General features: G+C 49.5%; 1 protein-coding gene across 1 annotated transcript in view; it reads left to right on the forward strand.

The window, feature by feature from the left end:
- LOC145361252 (myoferlin-like) overlaps nucleotides 1–21,253 on the forward strand; it is a 123,598-nt gene that overhangs the window by 42,278 nt on the left and 60,067 nt on the right. The window contains exons 19-30 of the mRNA XM_080216885.1: nucleotides 2,307–2,407; nucleotides 3,001–3,193; nucleotides 4,932–5,087; nucleotides 6,410–6,541; nucleotides 7,675–7,838; nucleotides 9,099–9,213; nucleotides 10,829–10,931; nucleotides 13,136–13,275; nucleotides 16,164–16,331; nucleotides 16,901–17,012; nucleotides 19,110–19,187; nucleotides 20,718–20,899. Coding sequence (XP_080073011.1) covers nucleotides 2,307–2,407; nucleotides 3,001–3,193; nucleotides 4,932–5,087; nucleotides 6,410–6,541; nucleotides 7,675–7,838; nucleotides 9,099–9,213; nucleotides 10,829–10,931; nucleotides 13,136–13,275; nucleotides 16,164–16,331; nucleotides 16,901–17,012; nucleotides 19,110–19,187; nucleotides 20,718–20,899 — 1,644 coding nt within the window. The remainder of the gene's footprint in view (nucleotides 1–2,306; nucleotides 2,408–3,000; nucleotides 3,194–4,931; nucleotides 5,088–6,409; nucleotides 6,542–7,674; nucleotides 7,839–9,098; nucleotides 9,214–10,828; nucleotides 10,932–13,135; nucleotides 13,276–16,163; nucleotides 16,332–16,900; nucleotides 17,013–19,109; nucleotides 19,188–20,717; nucleotides 20,900–21,253) is intronic.

Raw genomic sequence — 21,253 nt, forward strand, 5'->3', positions numbered from 1 at the left:
GGGTACAGAGGAGATTCACTAGATTCTGGAGTTGAGAAGGTTGGCTTATGAGGAAAGACTGGGCAGACTGGGGCTATACTCATTGGAGTTCAGAGGAATGAGGAGAGATCTTATGTAAACATATAAGATTATGAAGGGAATCGATAAAGTAGAAGCAGGGAAGTTGTTTCCACTGGTGGGTGAAACCACAATGAGGGGGCATGGCTTCAAAATAAGGGAGAGCAGATTTAGGACTGAGTTGAGGAGGAACTTCTTCACACAAAGGGTTGTGAATCTGTGGAATTCCCTGCCCAGTGAAGCAGTTTGTTACTTGACCCATGAATGAACACCATGTAGGATGGCAGAGAACTGGGAGGAGACCATTCAGCTCATCAAGCCTGTTCCACATTCAAATGGTTGATCTGCAATTTAACCCCATTTGCCTGCTTTGGTTCCTTAACCCTTAAACCTCCTTTCCCATCAAACATTTATTCATCTCTGTTCCGAAAAGGTTCCATTGACCCACCAGCTTCAGCAGATATTTTATCTCATGACTGAGAGTTGCAGTTTTCCATGTTTTTTTCTGAACGTTTATCTCCATGTTCGTTCCTTCCCTTGTTTGGGAGAAATGGGTCATATGGAAGAGACTACAAAACGGTCAGGTGACAGATAGCCTGGGTCTCCCACCCTGGGCCATGCCAAGAAAGTGGTGCCAATCCCTACAGTGCAGAAGAGGCCATTCAGCCCATTGGGTCTGCACTGTCTCTCTGACAGAGTATCTTACCCAGGCCCTTTCCCCTGCCCTATCCTTGTAACCCCACATATTTCCCATGGCTAATCCATCTAACCGATACATCTTGGGACAATAGGGACAATTTAGCATGGCCAGTCCACCTAACCGACACAGCTTTGGAGTGTGGGAGGAACGCCACGCAGATACAGGGAGAATGTGCAAACTCCACTCTGACAGGTCACCCAAGGCTGGAATTGAACCCGGGTCCCTGGCATGGTGAGGCAGCAGTGCTAACCACTGTGCTGGCACGACATTGAACTGAGGGGGAGAGGAAGATAGTCAGTAAATAATGTATGATGTTGCTGCAATTCAACAGCCATCTGACTCTCGGAGGGTGGAATCTTGCTGTCTTTAAAGATCTTCAAAGGTCAAAAACGGGTCACAACCCCACTGGCAATGCCTGCTTGCCTGATCTTACTGGATGGAGGCATCTTCTGTGGATGCTTGTCCAGTTATTGTCACGAATAGGCTTGTACTGCGATGAAGTTACTGTGAAAATCCCCTAGTAGCCACACTCCGGCACCTGTTCGGGTTACACTGAGGGAAAATTTCGCACCTAACCAGCACATCTTTCGGACTGTGGGAGGAAACCGAAGCACCTGGAGGAAATCCACGCAGACATGGTGGAGGGGGGAACACGCAGACTCCGCACAGACAGTGACCCAAGCTGGGAATCGAACCCGTGTCCCTGGTGCTGTGAGGCAGCAGAGCTAACCACTGTGCCACCATGCCACCCTACAGGATGGTGAGTGGGATCTGCCAGGCTTTGCCGTCAGTGTGGGGGCCCGTCTGCTGCATCTCGATGACATCCCAAAATTGTCTCCAATTCACCAGGCTTTTTTTTTCTTCATGGACATGGGCATCACTGGCTGGCCAGCATTTATTGCCCATCCCTAAGTGCCCTCCATTTCAGAGGGCATTAGTGAATTGACCACATTGCTATGGCTCTGAAGTCACATGTTGGCCAGACCGGGTAAGGATGGCAGATTTCTTTCCCTAAAGGGCATTAGTGACCCAGATGGAATTCTCGGACAATCGACAAGTGCACTCATTCCCTATCCGTCTCTGCTGCCAAGGAGCAATGCGACTCAGTCACTCCCAGTTGGCAGTGACGGGGATGCATCGGGCCTCCATCCTGGCGGAAATGTTTCAGTATTTTCTCACCACCCACCACAAAAGCCACCTCCAAGAAGCTGGTAAGAACCCTTCCCTCAGTGTCCGGACTTGAATGTGGAAAATGGGTACCTGGAGAGGGTACGGAGGGCTCACTTGGGAAGGGTCAGTGGGACAGAAATTCCTCACAGGTGGCACTTGAATGGTTCAGGTGTCTGTTCCACTCAATGCCCGGTGTTCCAGTGGAAGGGACCTGCAGCCCTGTGTTAAACCGGCACCATTTTGATATCGCCCATCGGCACCAATACAGAAATATCTGTGCCATTTAGGCCTAATTAGGTATAGTTAGGGTAAGCGTAAGGATCACATTCGCCCCAGAGGGTAACATGCCACACTGTCTTACTGTTTTCATGTCGTTTAGAGAACCAATATAGAAGACATCCGGACAACATTGCCATCTGAGGGAACGCGTCTCACTGGCATGTGGGTGAAGATGCTTGACCGCCTCGTGAAGGATTGCAAGTAGGTGACACAAGAAACTGAGCCGCCCACAATCTAATGGTGCATTCAAGACTGGCACTTGGGCAGTAAAGGGCATTTTGGGCTGACCAGAGTAAGCTCTTCCCAGTCCTGTCCCTCACTTGCCCGCCTGGTGACTGAGTGTGCCGTTCAATCTCCACTGGCTGCCATTTATTTGACGGTATTTAGTCAGATTGTTTGATTTATTCTTCCATGCCATGTAGCAAGGCCTGTGTTTCAGTACTCCGATTTCCTCCCACAGTCCAAGGATGTGCAGATTAGGTGGATTGGCCATGTTAAATTGCCCCTTAATGTTCAAAGATGTGCAGGTTAGATGGATTGGCCATGCTAAATTGTCCCTTAGTGTCAGGGGAATTAGCAGAATAAATACGTAGGGATATGGGGATAGGGTCTGGATGGGATTGTGGTCGGTGCAGGTTTGATGGACCGAATGGCCTCCTGCACCGTGGGGGTTCTATGAATCTAAGAAATGACGTGGCTCCGTAAATACCGACACTCGGCTGTTGTGTGTTACTCAATGCGGGGTCAAAGTTGAATTGACTTTCTCTTTATCCTTTCTCACTCCTTTGCTTTAGCCGCTCACTGCCGCCACTGAAAAAGCTTCCTCAAGTGACCGCCCTCGATCAGCAAATACACGAGCAGCAGGTCTCCCTGCTGAAGAAGATCAAGAAATCTGCGGACAAACTGAGGGAGAAAAACATCAATGTGGAGGAAAAGCTGCCAGAAGTGGAAGAGTGGCTCGAAAAGCTCTCCTCAGTAGCCCAGGAGGTTTGTCTTTTGGTGTCTAAAAGTGAGGTGGGGGGGGAAGAGATGTTCTCACGTTGTTCAAAGAAAGACTTGTTTTTCACTCGTGCTGTAAAAAATTCTGCAAGCTCCCACGGCTAGGTCAGTAAAGTTTATTTATTAATATTACAAGTAAGGCTTACATTAACACTGCAATGAAGTTACTGTGACAATTACCTAGTCGCCACACACCGGCGCCTGTTTGGGTTACACTGAGGGAGAAATTAACACCTAACCTTTCGGACTGTGGGAGGAAACCGGAGCACCCGGAGGAAACCCACGCAGACACGGGGACAACGTGCAAATTCCATACAGACAGTGACCCCAGCCAGGAATCAAACCCGGGTCCCTGGCGCTGTGAGGCAGCACTGCTAACCCACTGTGCCACCGTGATGACCAAATCATTATGTTTATGCAATGTGGATTGAGGGATGAATGTTGCCCAGGGCACCAATTCCCTGCCTCCTCTTCAAAGTAGTGTCACATCACCTGAGAGGGTGAATGGGACCTTTGCATCTGAGAGATGGCATTCCCAAAACTCAACACTCCCTCAGCGCTGACCCTCTGACAGTGCGGCACTCCCTCAGCGCTGACCCTCTGACAGTGCGGCACTCCCTCAGCACTGACCCTCTGACAGTGCGGCACTCCCTCAGCACTGACCCTCTGACAGTGCGGCACTCCCTCAGCACTGACCCTCTGACAGTGCGGCGCTCCCTCAGCGCTGACCCTCTGACAGTGCGGCACTCCCTCAGCACTGACCCTCTGACAGTGCGGCACTCCCTCAGCACTGACCCTCTGACAGTGCGGCACTCCCTCAGCACTGACCCTCTGACAGTGCGGCACTCCCTCAGCACTGACCCTCTGACAGTGCGACGCTCCCTCAACGCTGACCCTCTGACAGTGCGGCACTCCCTCAGCACTGACCCTCTGACAGTGCGGCACTCCCTCAGCACTGACCCTCTGACAGTGCGGCGCTCCCTCAGCGCTGACCCTCTGACAGTGCGGCACTCCCTCAGCACTGACCCTCTGACAGTGCGGCGCTCCCTCAGCACTGACCCTCTGACAGTGCGGCACTCCCTCAGCGCAGACTGTGCCACCATACCAGGTCTGGAGTCATGTAGGCCAGACTGGGTAAGAGTGGCAGATTTCCTTCCCTGAAGGACATTAATGACTGATAATGGGTTTCATTTGTTGCACGTCAGAGGGCGGTGTCTGGGATGAGTTGCCAGAGGTAGTAGTAGAGGCAGGTGCAATTTTGTCTTTTAAAAAGGCATTTAGACAGTTACCTGGGTAAGATGGGTATAGAGGGATATGGGCCAAACACAGGCAATTGGGACAAGCTTACTGATGAAAAACTGGGCGGCATGGACAAGTTGGGCTGAAGGGCCTGTTTCCATGCTGTAAACCTCTATGACTCTAATTCAGGCCTGGAAAGGTGCATCAGAAGAGTTTAATGAAGATTGTCCTCTGTTTGAGGCTGTGTTCAGGCAAGGGAGGAGGTTTTGCTGCGATGCACAATCCATGTCGCTGGAAAGCTCACGTTCCAACATCGAACACGCTGGCCAGTCCCCTCACCATGCATCTGGCGAGGGACAGGCAGCGTGTTGGCAGGAGCAGTGGGGAAGGAAGGCTGCAGGAGGGGTATCCAGAGTCTGTAAGTTGAAGCCCAGTAGAAGCAGCGATCAGCAGCTGACACATTCTCCTCTTCTCCTGACCCCCGCAGCCTCAGAACAGCCTCCCCGACGTGATTCTCTGGATGCTCTGTGGCGAGAAGCGGGTGGCCTATGCTCGGATCAAAGCACACTCGGTCCTGTTTTCCAAGGACAGTGAGAAATCCTGCGGGAAATACTGCGGGAAGCTCCAAACGGTGTTTATGATGGTAGGTCAAAACTGGCTTCAGGTGGGTGTTGGTGTCGGATGTGTGAGTTTGTTTTCCATTTCAAACTCCTCAGTGTTCCCCCAGTCCACATGTTATAATTCTTCCCCATATATTCAACACTTCAAAGATACAGGAATGTGCTGGACTATAAATAATATATAAATATATTCCTGTATAGGTATTGTTACAAAGGTGCTCTCCTCTCTGAGAACAAGCACCTAACGATTTAAAGAGGAATACCTCGCCTCATAATCTGTTAAAGAGCGTGTGAGGTGTGTGGAGTTTGCACGTTGTCCCCATATCTGCGTAGATTTCCTCCGGGTGCTCCGGTTTCCTCCGACAGTCCAAAGATGTGTGGGTGAGATAGATTGGCCATGCTAAATTGACCCTGGTGTCTGGAGGATTAGCGGGGTAAATACACGAGGTTGCGGGAATCAGACCTGTGTTGGTTTGTGGTTGGTATAGACCTGATGGGCCGAACAGCTGCCTCCTGTACTGGACAGATTCTGTAGTGTCAGTTGTTGCGGTTATCTTTCTGATGCAAAAGCTGAATAGTAACGAATTGTCAGGATAAAACCTGGGATGTAGGGGAATGAGTAAGGATAACAATACCTTCAAGCTTTTGGTCCAGAAAGCATTGGCAGAGATAATTGCAGCAGATTATGCACCCCTGCCTGTACATTCGGGCAGTGCATGGGATATGGGGAGGCACTATCTTCGTGGTATTGTCACTGGACTAGTAATCTAGGGACCCAGGACAAGATCTGGGTTCGAATCCCACCAGGGTAGATGGTGAAATTTGAAATTAATAACCAAAAAAAAACTGGAATTGAAAAGCAAGGACCCATTGCTGTTCATTAATGCCCTTCAGGGAAGGAAATCTGCCACCCTTACCTGATCTGGCCAACTTTCAAATGCCCTTTGAAATGCAGTTAGAGATGGGCGTTACCAGGGGTCACAGTCTGAGGATTTGGGGTAGACCATTTCTTCTGTGTCTCCTGACATTAGGGTCAATTTAGTTTGGCCAATCAACCTAACCTGCACATCTTTGGGTTGGGTGGATTGGCCGTGCTAAATTGCCACTTAGTGTTAGGGGGACTTGCAGGGTAAGTACATGGGGCAATGGGGAGACAGCCTGAATGGGGATTGGGGTTGGTGTAGGCTCAATGAGTCAAATGGTCTCCTTCTGCACTATAGGGGTTCGATGATTCTATTTTCCAGAGATGATGAAAGTTGACTGCTTTGCATTTTACCCACTGTGGTACTTATCTCATGTTTAGCTACAGCCAGTAACGGCCCGATTCTTGTCGTCCTGTTGACAGCAACCACTGGACAAGTCCCAGGACAAGAGGAGTGTCGCTCAGCTGCGAGTACGGATCTGGTTGGGACTGTCTTCTGATGAAGAAGAGTTCGAAAAATACATTGATGGAAAAATCCTGGTGTCTGCAGAGAGAGTGAGTTGAGCGGGTAGGGGGTTTAATGTATATTCCTTTTTCGAATATATTTTGTCGAACACCGTTGGGTTCAAATGCATCCCCTGAAGGGAACCCCCCCCCGCCCCGCCCCATTGAAGAATTCCCTGACAGATGCTTGCCTCATCCCCAGTATGGCTGTCAGTTGGATACACCGCTGAGGACCGACTGTGTGATCAGTAAGAGATCTCTCAACACCAGGTTAAAGTCCAACAGGTTTATTTGGAATCACGAGCTTTCGGAGCACTGCCCCTTCGTCAGGTGAATGGAGAGGCAGGTCTCACAAACGCGGCATATAGAGGCAAAGACAAAATAAGATAACCTTTTCCTGCAGTTGTGTCTTGGTCTATAAATGCTGTGTTTGTGAAACTACCTTTCTGCTTACCGATGAAGGAGTGGCGCTCCGAAAGCTTGTCATTCCAAATAAAACTGTTGGAATTTAACCTGGTGTTGTGAGACTTGTAACTGTGCCCACCCCAGTCCAATGCCGGCATCTCCACAACTATGTTGATGGAATAGCCAGCTTAGTCCCGTTAGCTTCCAGCTCCTCTTACATATCCTGCCTTCTGAACAGACTCTCTGGAGGCAGAGAGATTGCACAGCAAAATATGGAGAGTGGAGGATAGTTATGGCGAGTGGGGGGGGCGGTCACGGCGAGTGGAGGGGGCGGTCACTGCGAGTGGAGGGGGGGTGCGGTCACTGCGATTGGAGGGGGGGTGCGGTCACTGCGAGTGGAGGAGGAGGTGCGGTCACTGCGAGTGGAGGGGGGGTGCGGTCACTGCGAGTGGAGGGGGGGGTGCGGTCACTGCGAGTGGAGGGGGGGGTGCGGTCACTGCGAGTGGAGGGGGGGTGCGGTCACTGCGAGTGGAGGGGGGGTGCGGTCACTGCGAGTGGAGGGGGGGTGCGGTCACTGCGAGTGGAGGGGGGGTGCGGTCACTGCGAGTGGAGGGGGGGTGCGGTCACTGCGAGTGGGGGGGGGTGCGGTCACTGCGAGTGGAGGGGGGGTGCGGTCACTGCGAGTGGAGGGGGGGTGCGGTCACTGAGAGTAAAGAATTGTTATTGTGAGAGTCGCAACTCTTCTCTTCAATGTTAGAGCTTTCTGCTTTTAATTGCAGTATGAAAACCAGGCAAAGGTTATGGGCCACTGGGGTACCAGTGGATTACTGCAGCATCCATCATTCTCCGACGCCATGGGGAAAACACGGCTGTCAAGGAAGGACTTCTATCCTCTGAAGGGCTGGCAGTGGGATGGAAAATGGACTGTCGACCCTGAACGGTGGTGAGTTTGCTTTTTGGCTTGTGAGGCATTGGCTGGGGTGGGGTAATGTCTTGAGGATCCCAAAACTGACATTAATATTTGTGTAAAATTGAGCAAGTCCAAACAAAGATTTTATGTCACTTTTTAAAAGGAGACCTGGCGGCTAGACCTGCACACAGCCAACTCCCACATAAAGCACTGGGATAAATCATCGATGACCTGTTTCAATGATGTTGATCGAGGGGTAAATATCAGTCAGGACACCAAGGGGAGTCTGCACTCCTGTTCCTTAAATAGAGCTTTGGACTCTTATACCTCCAGTTCCAAGAGCAAAAGGGGCCTCAGATTAACATTTCATCGGAAATACGGCACCCCTGACAGTGTAGCTCTCCCTCAGTGCTACATTGGGCGAGTGTCATAGAATCCTACACTGCATAAGGAGGCCATTCATTCCATTGGGTCTGCGCCGACCCTATCCCCCTAACCCTGCCCTAACTCCCCCTAACCCCGCCCTAACTCCCCCTAACCTCGTGCATTTACCGTAGCTAATCCTCTTGACACTTGGGGCAATTTGGGACTGAGAGGGGAAACTAGAGCACCTGGAGGAAACCCATACAGATATCGGGGAAAATGTGCAGACTCCACACAGACAGTGACCCAAGCCAGGAATCAAACCAGGGTCCCTGGTGCTGTGAGACAGCAGTGCTAATCACTGTGCAGCCCACGTCAGGCTGGATGACGTGCTGAGGGCTCCAGGGTGGGACATGAACCTGCAGCCTACTGACTCAGAGGCATGCATGATATCCATTGAACCACTGACTGAAAACACAGTGGTCAAGCCCAGTTGTCCACCCTGGTTGAAGGAGATGGGTAGTGAAAGTGGGAGGAGGGACGGCTGGGTGACGCAAAGAGGGGAATGAATTTGCATGTAGAAACAAAGAAACCCTACAGCGCAGATGGAGGCCCATTGAGTCTACATCGACTACAGTCCCATCCAGCCCCTATCCTCATAGCCCCACATATTTACCTTGCCAACTTAGTGTGGCCAATTTGCCTAATCTACATATCTTTGGCGTGTGAGAGGAAACTCGTGCAAACTCCACACAGCCTGGAATTGAACCCAGGTCCCCAGCTGTGAGGCAGCAGTGCTAACCACTGTGCCACCCATGTGTCTGAGGTCCTGGTGAAGGATGCATTAGGGAGGCACATGTGTTTGAGGATGATTCTGTGTTGGAATTGTCATTGACGGCCTCTTACTCTCTGAATCCCTCTTTTTCCCAGCTTGCTGTTTGGTGCTGACGCAGGGCACAGTGAATTTACAGACGATGTTTACGAGAACGAGACCCTTTTGGCCGGAGGTGAATGGATCCCAGCTCTGGAGCAGTACACAGATGCAGTGGGTGTTGCACAGCTCTCTCGGTAGAAGACAGATCAAAACGTGTTCGGGACTTTAAACTTGTGTGGCAAGGGGGAGAAACATCACCATCAGAGGACAGCCCAGAAGGAAGGCTTGTGTTTTAAGACTTGGCTGGGTTCCAGTTCGGATCCCTGAGAGAAAAGGGCAGACCGTCATAGAGCCACGACAGCACAGAGGAAGGCCATTTGGCCCATCGTGGACGTGCTGGCTCACTGCAAAGCAATCCCAATTAGTCCTATTCTATCCTCATAGCTCCACAAGTTTCTAACCCTCAATTATCCATCCAATCTCCTTTTGAAAACATTCTCCATCCTCCCTTCCACCACCCTTGTAGGCAGCCAGTTCCAGCTCATAACCACTCGCTGGGTGAAAAATGTCCTGCCTCCAATCTGCATCCCTCATCTTTTTTATTAATTCATGGGATGGAGGCATCTGTAGCTGGGTCAATGTTTGTTGCCCATCCCTAGTTGCCCTTGAACTGAGTGTCTCACTTGGTCATTTCAGAGGGCAGTTGGGAGTCAACCACATTGCTGTGGCTCTGGAGTCACATGTAGGCCAGACCTGGTAAGGGTGGCAGATTTTCTTCCAAAAAGGACATTAGTGAACCAGGTGGGTTTTTCCAACAATCGACAATGGTTTCGTGGTCATCATTGGACTTTTAATTCCAGATTTCTATTGAATTCAAATCCCACCATCTCCAGTGGTGGGATTCAAATGTGGGTCCCCAGGGTATTACCCTGGATCTCTGGACTGCTAGTCCAGTGACAATGCCACAACACCAGTGCATCCCTTCTCTTACCCAAGACCTTAAATCTGTGACCCCCCCTTAGTCCAACTATTAATGGGAAGAGCTTTGTCGACCTTATCTAAATCTGTCACAACCTTGTACGCCTCGATCAAATCTCTCCCTGAATCCCCGTCCCTCAAGAACAACCCCAGCTTCTCCAACCTCACTTTGGAGCTAAATTCCCCTTGTCCATGGAACCGTTCTGGCAAATTTCCCTCTTGTGGACCCTCACATCCTTCCAAAAAAGAACTGGAGTAGTTGTGGCCTGACCAGAGTTTTACATCAGATTTGTACAACATGGTGCCATGGAATAGAGACTTTCATAGAATCCCTACAGTGCAGAAGGAGTCTGCCTCAATCACAATCCCACCCAGGTCCAATTCCCATAACCCCATGTATTTACCCTCATTAATCTCATTAATTTAGCATGGCCAATCCACTGAACCTGCACATCTTTGGACACTAAGGGACAATTCTGCATGGTCAATCCACCTAACCTGTACATCTTTGGACACTAAGGGGCAATTTAGCATAGCCAACACACTTAATCAACATGTCTTTCAGACTATGGGAAGAAACCAGAGCTCCTGGAGGAAACTAAGCAGACACAGGGAGAACATGCAGACTGTACACAGACAGTGACCCAAGACCAGAATCGAGCCTGGGTCCCTGGCACTGTGAGACAGCAGTGTTAACCCACTGTGCCAGCTTTGTATTCACCTCTTGTTCTGCAGTTGTTGTTTTAAAAGTGTTCTTGGTAGAAGTCTGAATCGTAAATCACTGCCCGGCTTCTCTTGTGCCTTTCAGAAAGGGAACCGCCACATCCCGATGGAAGACATTGAATGTCCTACTGGATGGGAATGGACAGAGGAATGGAGCCCTGACTTGCATCGAGCTGTGGATGAACATGGTAAGTTGGCATGTGCCAGCGAAACTGGCCAAAGACATTTCACTGCTGATAGCAATCTATTCAATTTCATCTGAACCTGTCTGAATTATTGATAGAACTGGCTCTCTCTGTGACATTTCCTGCCTCTTCCCTTTCAAAACCATGGGACCTGATGAGCTCCTCTGAGCCACCCTCGCTCATTACTCCAAGCTGTTATTGCACCATCCGAGGCCTGTTACCTCTCCCTGAATGCTAATTGTGAGTCTTACCTCGGTGCTCAGCACTGTGGCAGACAATTGTGGGTTTGGATCCACTTCCAACAATACTGACAGTGCGGAGGGAGCGCCGCGCTGTCAGAGGGTCAGTGTGGAGGGAGCGCCGTGCTGTCAGAGGGTCAGTGCGGAGAGAGCGCCGCGCTGTCAGAGGGTCAGTGCGGAGGGAGCGCCGCGCTGTCAGAGGGTCAGTGTGGAGGGAGCGCCGCGCTGTCAGAGGGTCAGTGCGGAGAGAGCGCCGCGCTGTCAGAGGGTCAGTGCGGAGGGAGCGCCGCGCTGTCAGAGGGTCAGTGCGGAGGGAGCGCCGTGCTGTCAGAGGGTCAGCGCTGAGGGAGTGCCGCACTGTCAGAGGGTCAGTGCTGAGGGAGCGCCGCACTGTCAGAGGGTCAGTGCGGAGGGAGCGCCGTGCTGTCAGAGGGTCAGTGCGGAGGGAGCGCCGCGCTGTCAGGGGGTCAGTGCGGAGGGAGCGCCGTGCTGTCAGAGGGTCAGTGCGGAGGGAGCGCCGCGCTGTCAGAGGGTCAGTGCTGACCTTTGCACTGTCTGGGGTTTACAGTGTTGGAGCAGAATACTATGAGAGAATACTACGAATGCAGTGCACTATCAGACAGTATTGTGGGACTGTGGCACTGTTAGAGATACCACTTTACAGATGAAGAGCCCTATCAAAGACCCCAGGGCACTACGATGGTACAGTGGTTAGCACTGCTGCCCTCATGGTGTCAGGGACCGAGGTTCGATTCCCAGCTTGGGTCACTGTCTGTGCGGAGCCTGCACGTTCTCCCCGCTGTCTGAATGGGTTTCCTCCAGGTGCCCTGGTTTCCTCCCACAGTCTAAAAGATATGCTGGTTAGGTGCTAACTTCTGCCTCAGTGTACCCAAACAGGCCCAGAGTGTGGTGACTGGGGGATTTCCACATTAACTTCATTGCAGTGTTAATGTAAGCCTACTTGTGACACTAACAAAATAAACTTAAAGCTATTTCCTGGAAGAGCTGGGGAATTCTCCCCGGTCTCCAAGCCAGTACTTATCCCTCAACTAATAGCATGAAGATGGATTGTCTAGCTGTTACCACATCGCAGTTTGTGAGAGATTGCTGTGCCCTTCATGAAGTTTAGTTAATTATTTATTAGTGTCACAAGTAGGTTTACATTAACAATGCAATGAAATTACTGTGAGAATACTCTGGCACCTGTTAGGGTACACTGAGGGAGAATTTAGTGTGGCCAATGCATCTAATCTGCACATCTTTTAGATGTGGGAGGAACAATGGCACAAGAAAGGGCCAGTGCCACAGTGGTTAGCACTGCTGCCTCACGGCGGCAGGGACCCAGGTTTAACTCCGGCCTCGGGTCACTGTCTGTGTGGAGTTTGCACATTCTCCCAGTGTCTGCATGGGTTTTCTCCCACAGCCCAAAGATGTATGGGTTAGGTGGTCTGGCCATGCTAAATTGGCCTTAGTGTCAGGAAGATTAGCAGGGTAAATATGTGGGCTTACAAGAGTAGGGTCTGGATGGGATTGTGATCGATGCAGACTAAAATAGGCCGAATGGCCACCTTCTGCACTGTAGGGATCCTATAAGACCTGGAGGAAACCTACGTAGACACAAGGAGAACGTGCAAACTGCACAGACAGCGACCTGAGTTGGGAATCGAACATGGGTCCCTGACGCTGTGAGACAGCAGTGCTAACCACTGTGCCATCTAACACTTGGAAAGGACTTCACCGGCAGTGAAGGGGTGATCCTCAGGTTGCGGGAGGTGCTGTCGAGATGCACAGCTTTCTCTACAACTCCGCCTTGTAGCTTATTCTGTCCTGGGATCTCTGTTCTGTTTTTGTTCCTTATCCTCTCTATATTGTGCCTTCCTGTTCCCAAACTGCTGGCAGGAACCGTGGCCTCCAGGGGGACGGGTTGCTGGGTATTTATCTGGTACGTGTTTTCTGCTTCACTTGAAGGATGGGAGTACGGGAAAGCTGTTCCACCAGACACTTTGCCCAAGCACTGGAACCCCGCTGAGAAAGCCTACCACACCCACCGACGGCGACGCTGGATACGGAAGCGCTCCAGGAAGCCTGGCCGGCCTCGTCAAGTTAAGGTGCAGTACCATTGGCATCATGGTTCTCCATATCCCGCTTCTCACTGTGAACCACACTTCTCCAGAGGGCTGTGGAGGTGAGGTTTGGATTGTGGGGTCCCGTCCTCTATCGGAAACATGAAACGGGACAACCCCCCCTCCTCCCCCAAGCTGGGTATCCAAGATTCGAGATGGAGTGTGGGAGTTCCCCTCAGTGTGCCTCAAATTGCCATCCCAAAGAGCTTTCGCTGGTCTTAATCACTTCACTGTTTGTGGGAGCTTGCTGTGCACAAATTGATTGTATGACATTTTTCACATTTCAACGGCTCATCTGCTGTTCAAATTCTCATCTTTGCCCTTGTTACCTGCAGCGTGACTGCTCTGACAGTCCCCTGGCACATTCTCTCTAGACTTCAGGACAGAGAAACTAGAAGCAGGAGGAGGCCATTCGGCCCTTCGAGCTTGCTCTGCCATTCATTTTGATCATGGCTGATCATCAAATTCAATATCCTGATTTTCCCCCCCTTCCCCCGATATCCCTTGATCCCTTAAGCCCCAAGAGCGATAGCTAATTTCTTTTTGAAGTCACACAATGTTTTGGCCTCAACTACTTTCTGTGGGAGTGAATTCCACACATTCCCCACCCTCTGGGTGAAGAAATTTCTCCTCACCTCAGTCCTAAAAGGTTTACCCCTTATCCTCTAGCTATGACCCCCTAGTTCTGGACTCCGCCACCATCGGAAACATTCTTTCTGAATCTACCCTGTCTAATCCTGTTCGAATTTTATAAATTTCTTTGCGATTCCCCCTCACTCTTCAAAATTCCAGTCAATGAAATCCTAACTGACTTAGTCTCTCCTCATATGACAGACCTGCCATCCCAGGAATCAGCCTGGTAAACCTTCGCTGTACTCCCTCTATAGCAAGAACATCCTTCCTCAGATAAGGAGACCAAAAGTGCACACAATACTCCAGGTGTGGCCTCACCAACACCCTGTACAATTGCAGCATAAAAACGTCATCTAAAACTCTGCTGCCCGGATCTTAACTCGTATCAAGTCCTGGTACTCCTGTCAGCCGCTGTGCTTGCTGACCTGCACTGGCTCCCAGTCAAGTCGTGTCCTGATTTTAAATTTCTCATCCTTGCTACCAAATTCCTCCATTGTCTCACCCCTCCCTATCCCTACCTCCTCCATCCCCTGCAACCCTCTGGGAAATCCACCCTCCTCCAGTTCCGACCTCCTGACCATCCCCACTCTTAATAGAAACATAGAAGATAGGAGAAGAAGGAGGCTGTTCAGCCCTTTGAGTCTGCTCCACCATTTATCACAACTGTGGCTGATTGTCCAACTCAATAGCCTAATCCTGCTTTCTCCCCATAACCTTTGATCCCATTCACCCCAAGTGCTATATCCAGCCACCTCTTGAATACATTCAGTGTTTTGGCATCAACTACTTCCTGTGGCAATGAATTCCACAGGCTCACCACTCTTTGGGTGAAGAAATGTCTCCTCATTTCTGTCCTAAATGGTCTGCCCCGAATCCTCAGACTGTGACCCATGGTTCTGGACTCCCCCCACCACTGGGAACATCCTACCTGCATCTACCCTGTCTAGTCCCGTATGAATTCTGTAAGTCTCTGAGATCCCCCCTCCCCCCTCCATTCATCTGCACTCCAGTGAGAACAATCCTAATGTAGTCAATCTCTCCTCAAACATCAGTCCCGACATCCCCGGAATCAGCCTGGTAAACCTTCACTGTGCTCCCTCGAGAGCAAGAATGTCCTTCCTCAGATAAGGAGGCCAAAACTGCACACAATACTCTCGGTGTGACCTCACCAAGACCCTACATAATTGCAACAAAAACATCCTGCTCCTGTACTCGAAACCACTTGCAGTGAAGGCCAACATAACAACATAATTGCTGTGTCATTGGCGTCCATAACTTCAGCTGCTTCGGGACCAGAGTTCTCCAATTTCACACCATCCATGTGTCAATAAGGGCCTTTCCAATTTTGATTCTGAATGCTCTCTTCCTAATTTTAAGATTGTGCCCGTTTTAATTAAAATTCTAGAGGTATAGGTTCATAGCTCCTTGGAAGTGGAGTCAAAGGTGGAAGGGTGGTGAAGAAGGCATTCAGCATGCTTAGTTTCATTGGTCAGAGCAATGAATACAAGAGTTGGGATGTCTTTTTGAAGTTGTACAAGACATTGGTAAGACCACACTTGGAATACTGTGTGCAGTTCTGGTCACCCTATTATAGAAAGGATATTATTAAACTAGAAAGAGTGCAGGAAAGATTTACTCGGGTGCTATTGGGACTGGATGGTTTGAATTATAAGCAGAGGCTGGATAGATTGGAACTTTTTCCTGGAGAGTAGAAGGCTGAGGGGTGATCTTATAAAGATCTGTAAAATAATGAGGGACAGAGATCAGTATATAGTCAATATCTTTTCCCAAAGGTAGGGGAGTTTAAAACTCGAGGGCACAGGTTTAAGGTGAGAGATACAAAAGAGTCCGGAGGGGCAATTTTTTCACAGAGGGTGGTGAGCGCCTGGAACAAGCTACCGAGGTGGGTACAATTTTATATTTTAAAAAGCATTTAGATCGTTACATGGGTACAATGAGTATGGAGGGATATGGGCCAAATGGGACTAGCTTACTGGCTTAAAAAAAGAGTGGCATGGACAAGTTGGGCCGAAGGGCCTGTTTCCATGCTGTAAACCTCTATGACTCTTAACCTTGTCTCTTGAATCGGCCTTATTCCTAAAGTGGTTTTCATTAAAACATGGGGACTTGCAGGATGAGTTGTCGCTTTTTGCTACAAGAATTCTGAGCGCTTTACCAAAATAAATTCCGCATAGGCCTCAAAATTGAGGCCTTTTAACTTATGACCTGATGTTCCACAGAGAGATGAGTTTGATCGCGAAGGCTGGGAATACGCCCCTCTGTTTGGTTGGAAGTTTCACGTAAAACAGACCAAGGGAGACACGTACCGACGTAGGCGTTGGAGGAGGAGAATGAGCCCCAAGGATCAGCAAGGCCCAGTGGCCATTTTCAGACTGGAAGGTTCTTTGGTACGTATCTTTGTCGGCATAGATCGGGTGAGATAGTCTCAAATGCACAATTATCGAACGTTTTTCATTACAAAGGGTGAAGCAAATGCACAAACACTAGAAGCAACAATGGTTTAGTGTCCAACATCAGTTCTGAAGGCTTGCCAACCCGCAACCGTACTGATGCACAAACTCCTGGGAGTGTTTGATGCGGGACAGTGTAGAGGGAGCTTTACTCTGTATCTAACCCCGTGCTGTACCTGTCCTGGGAGTGTTTGATGGGGACAATGTAGAGGGGGCCTCAATCTTTATCAAATCCTGTGCTGTACCTGTTGTGGGAGTGTTTAATGGGGACAGTGTAGAGGAAACTTTACTCTGTATCTAACCTCATGCTGCACCTGTCCTGGGGTATTTAGTGCATTCACAGGCTGCCCTAAGTGTTTTAGTTCTCTGATAGAGTTCCGTCATGTTGAGTGCAGACTGGTGCAGAAGGGATTGGATGTGTACTGGGTATCTGTGTGGAGTGACAGTGCTTTCAGAGTGTTCACTGTGGCAGTTCTGTGTGTGATGGTGTATCTGTTCTCTCTCAGTGTCGGCAAAACAATGAGGAGCAGCTGGACGAATTTGAGCCACAGGAGAAGATATCCACGCATCAGGAACTTTATGGGATGACTGCCCCCTTTATATCTTGCGTTCTGGACCGTAAGTTGCAAAGTGGTTTTGGAAAACTATAACTTCGGCTTATTTGTTCAAGTCTCACCACAGAGTCTAGTGTGTAGATATCTAGGCTGAGGTGAGAGCTCAGGACTGAGGACAAAACATTGTACCAAAACTGCCTATCCCCTCTGGTTGATATAAAACATCCCTTGACACTTTTGAAGGGTAGCTGTCTCCCATCCATTGATGCTGTCTACACTTCCTGCTCCTCAGGAAAGCAGCCAGCATTATCAAGGACCCCATGCACCCTGGTCACGTACCAAGCGACTCAAGAGCAGCTTCTTCCCTGCTGCCTTCAGACTTGCGAATGGACTTACCTTATATTGAGCTGATCTTTCTCTACACCCTAGCTATGACTGTAACACTACATTCTACACCCTCTCCTTTCCTTCTCCCCTTTGCACTCTATAAACGGTGTGCTTTGTTTCTGGTGCGCAAGAAACAATACTTTCCACTGTATCCCAATATATGTGACAATAATAAATCAGTTATTAAGTTGATCTTTTTCTACACCTGAGTTGTGACTATAACACTACATTCTGCCCCTCTTCCATTCTTCTCCGCTCTGTACTCAATGAACGGTATGCATGGCCTGTATTAAACTTCTAAAGTTTATTGATTAGTGTTACAAGTAGGCTTACATTAACACTGCAATGAAGTTACTGTGAAAAAGTCGTCACACTTAGGCACCTTTTGGGTACACTGAGGGAGAATTTAGCACCTAACCAGCACGTCTTTTGGACCGTGGGAGGAAACTGGAGCACCCGGAGGAAACCCACATCGACACTGGGTGAACATGCAGATTCTGCACAGACAGTGACCCAAACCTGGAATCGAACCTGGATCCTTGGCGCTGTGAGGCAGCAGTTGGTGGAGAAGGAACAATACTTTTCACTGTGTCCCAGTACACATGACAATATATGACATGGGGCACAGTGGTTAGCACTGCTGCCTCACAGCGCCAGGGACCTGGTTCGATTCCAAGCTTGGGTCACTGTCTGTGTGGAATTTGTACGTTCTCCCTGTGTCTGCATGGGTTTCCTCCGGATGCACCAGTTTCCTCGCACAGTCCAAAGACTGGGTTGGGTAAATTGGCCATGCTAAATTGCCCCTTAGTGTCAGGGGGACTAGCTAGGGTAAATGTAATGAATCATGGAGATAGGGCCTGGCTGGGATTGTGGTTGGTGCAGACTCAATGGGCCAAATGGCCTCCCTCTGCACTGTAAGGATGCTATGATTCTGTGAATAATAAGTCAAGTCAAATCAAATCTCCAGCACCCTGCCAATTTTTATCTCTCAGTCAGCATCACAGAAACAGATGATCTGCTCATTATTTGCATTGCTGTTTGTGCGATCTTGCTGTGCTCAAGTTCTGTGCCACTCTTCCTATATCACAACAGGGATTAACGTGGAAAGGATACTTAATTGGCTGTCCCACTGCTGTGATGGGCGCTATATGAATGCACGTACTTTGTTACTTGCAAGGACTGTTTTGCACCCCCCCCCCGCCCACCCCGACTGGGGATTGCAGTGTTGTGCCATGCCGCAAAGCGGGCTGGGTCGGCCCGGGGACATGACTGCCCCAATTTCCTTCCAAGATTCACGATGGGGAAGTTCCTCAGGCTGAGGCAGAGGAGCTTTTGACTTGGGAGAAGGAGCAGGCCATTCAGCCCTTCGAGCCTGCTCTATCTCCTGTCTGGCACCTTCAACTCTTGACCCTTCAGTTCAACAAGAACCTAACCAAATCGGCCTGGAAAAGCTTGATGGCCAGCCCCCGCCACTTTCTGGGGAGAAGAAAATTCCACAGACTGGCAACACTGGGAGAAGAAAGTTCTCATCTCCGCTTTAGAAGCATGACCTCTTAATTTGTTTTTAAAAACTCATCTTAGTTTAAACAGTGGCAATGCTTGCTGACTTGTGAATGCAGGGGCTCAGAGGAGTAAAGACAGTCAGAGTGTTGCTGTAACGGTGGTATTTAAAGTTTGCTGTTGGTATGTTTAGGGTTTAAGGGTTCATGTATTTGCATCGTGGTGAGCAATCCTTCTGACTTGCCCTGTCATTCTCTCTCCATCCTCTACACAGCACCCAATGTTTTCCAGTTCCGCGGCTACATCTACCAGGCAAGAGCTTTAATTCCCAACGATAGCAGCAGCTCCGCAGGTTAGTGCCTTGACATGAGATGGATTGCGTTTGTTTGGTGATGGATGTAGAGTGGGGGGGTGGGCATGTATGGCAGGGGGGAAGGGGGCAACAAAGCACTTGTGCGTTTGTGTGGGTATTAAAACAATTTATTTATTAGTGTTGTAAGTAGGCTTACATTAACGCTGCAATGAGGTTACTGTGAAAATCCCCTAGTCGCCACATTACTGTTCGCATACACTGAAGGAGAATTTAGCACCTAAGCAGCATGCCTTTCGGACTATGGGAGGAAATCGGAGCACCCAGAGGAAACCCATGCAGACACAGGGAGAATGTACAGACTCCACACAGACAGTGACCCAAGCAGGAATCTAACCTGGGCCACTGGCGCTGTGAGGCTGCAGTGCTAACCACAAATCCCCCGTGCCACCGTTACAGAAAAGTGCAAACATGTGTAGAGCAATGTGCCTCAGGAAGGGGTGGCAGCTGCAAAGACAATGGATTAAATTATAGGGAGAGAGCGTGATTTACTCTGTACCTAACCTTGTGTTGTACCTGCTCTGAGAGTGTTTGATGGGACGGTGTAGAGGGAGGTTTACTCTGTATTTAACCCCATGCTATACCTATCCTGGGAATGTTTGATGGGGACAGTGTAGAGGGAGATTTTCTCTGTATCTAACCCCGTGCTGTACCTGTCCTGGGAGTGTTTGATGGGACGGTGTAGAGGGAGCTTTACTCTCTATCTAACCCCGTGCTGTACCTGTCCTGGGAGTGTTTGATGGGGATAGTGCAGAGGGAACTTTCCTCTGTATCTAACCCTGTGCTGTATCTGTCCTGGGAGTATTTGATGGGCGTACAGTGCAGAGGGAGCTTTACTTTATATCTAACCCCGTCCTATATCTGCCCTGGGAGTGTTTGATGGCGGACAGTGTAGAGGCAGTTTTACTCTGTATCTAACCCCGTGCTGTACCTGTCCTGGGATTGTTTGATGGGGACAGTGTAGAGGGAGCTTTACTCTGTATCTAACCCTGTGCTGTATCTGTCCTGGGAGTGTTTGATGGAGGGACAGTGCAGAGGGAGCTTTACTTTCTATCTAAGCCTGTGCTGTACCTGTCCTTGGGAGTGTTTGAGGGGCAATGGAATACTGCACGATGACTGTGGTCAGTGAGTAAATTGAGCTCCATGTCCTGTTCCGAACTTCGTGTGCCAGTCCCGGGCTCAGTGTGGCTATGGGTGCATTAACTGCAAATTGCCACACCCTTCCTGTGAGATGCCATCAGTGCTAAAATCAGTGGCAGCTCCCACTTTGGCAGCACCAGGTTGGTGTTTGATGGGATTGCGGTTCAAACACAATCCCTGCTGCAGCCAAACGTGGGTGAAGTTCCAGGTTTCCACTTTGGATAGAGAGGAATGATTGGCACCATAAGCATTCAACTAATAGTCTGGGGCATGGAGAGGGAACGAGAGCTGGCACCTTAACATGAGTCCTGTGGCGGGTTTCATTTACCCTTCCATGAGGGCTGGACTGAAACCTTCCTCCTCCTCTTTCAGATCCTTACATCGAAGTGTCATGCCTGTACCAGAGCAAGCACACTGAGGTTATGAAAGGCACTTTGAATCCAATCTGGGACCAGACACTGATTTTTGAAGAGATTGAGATCTACGGCAGCCTCCGGGAAGTAGTTGAGAGCCCTCCGTTTGTCTCGCTGGAACTGTTCGACAGTAACCGTACGGTACGTTACCTTGCTGTGATCTTTTTATTCTTGAAGATACAAATCCTACTGGCGTTCTTGTCAGAGATCCTGGGGTATCAGCAACCCTTAGGTACACTTAGTCGCCTCTTAACTCATTTGCATAGCATATCCCCATATCTCGCCTTTGGTATTTGTTGTGGAAAAAAATCTGGTTTTGTTCACCCTCTGGCCAAGGTCAAAAGCAGAATGTTTTGAGGCCTAGGCAAGGAGAAGATTAAAGCAAACAGGCTTCCTTGAACGTCTGAAAATAATAACATTCTCACAAGCTGTTACAGAGAAGGCATGATTTTTTCCGAATAGGAGCATATTAACTTCCACATTATTTCCATCCCT

Source organism: Carcharhinus amblyrhynchos, chromosome 34 (genome assembly GCF_965287045.1).
Source record: "Carcharhinus amblyrhynchos chromosome 34, sCarAmb.v2.hapA, whole genome shotgun sequence".
NCBI lineage: Eukaryota > Metazoa > Chordata > Chondrichthyes > Carcharhiniformes > Carcharhinidae > Carcharhinus > Carcharhinus amblyrhynchos.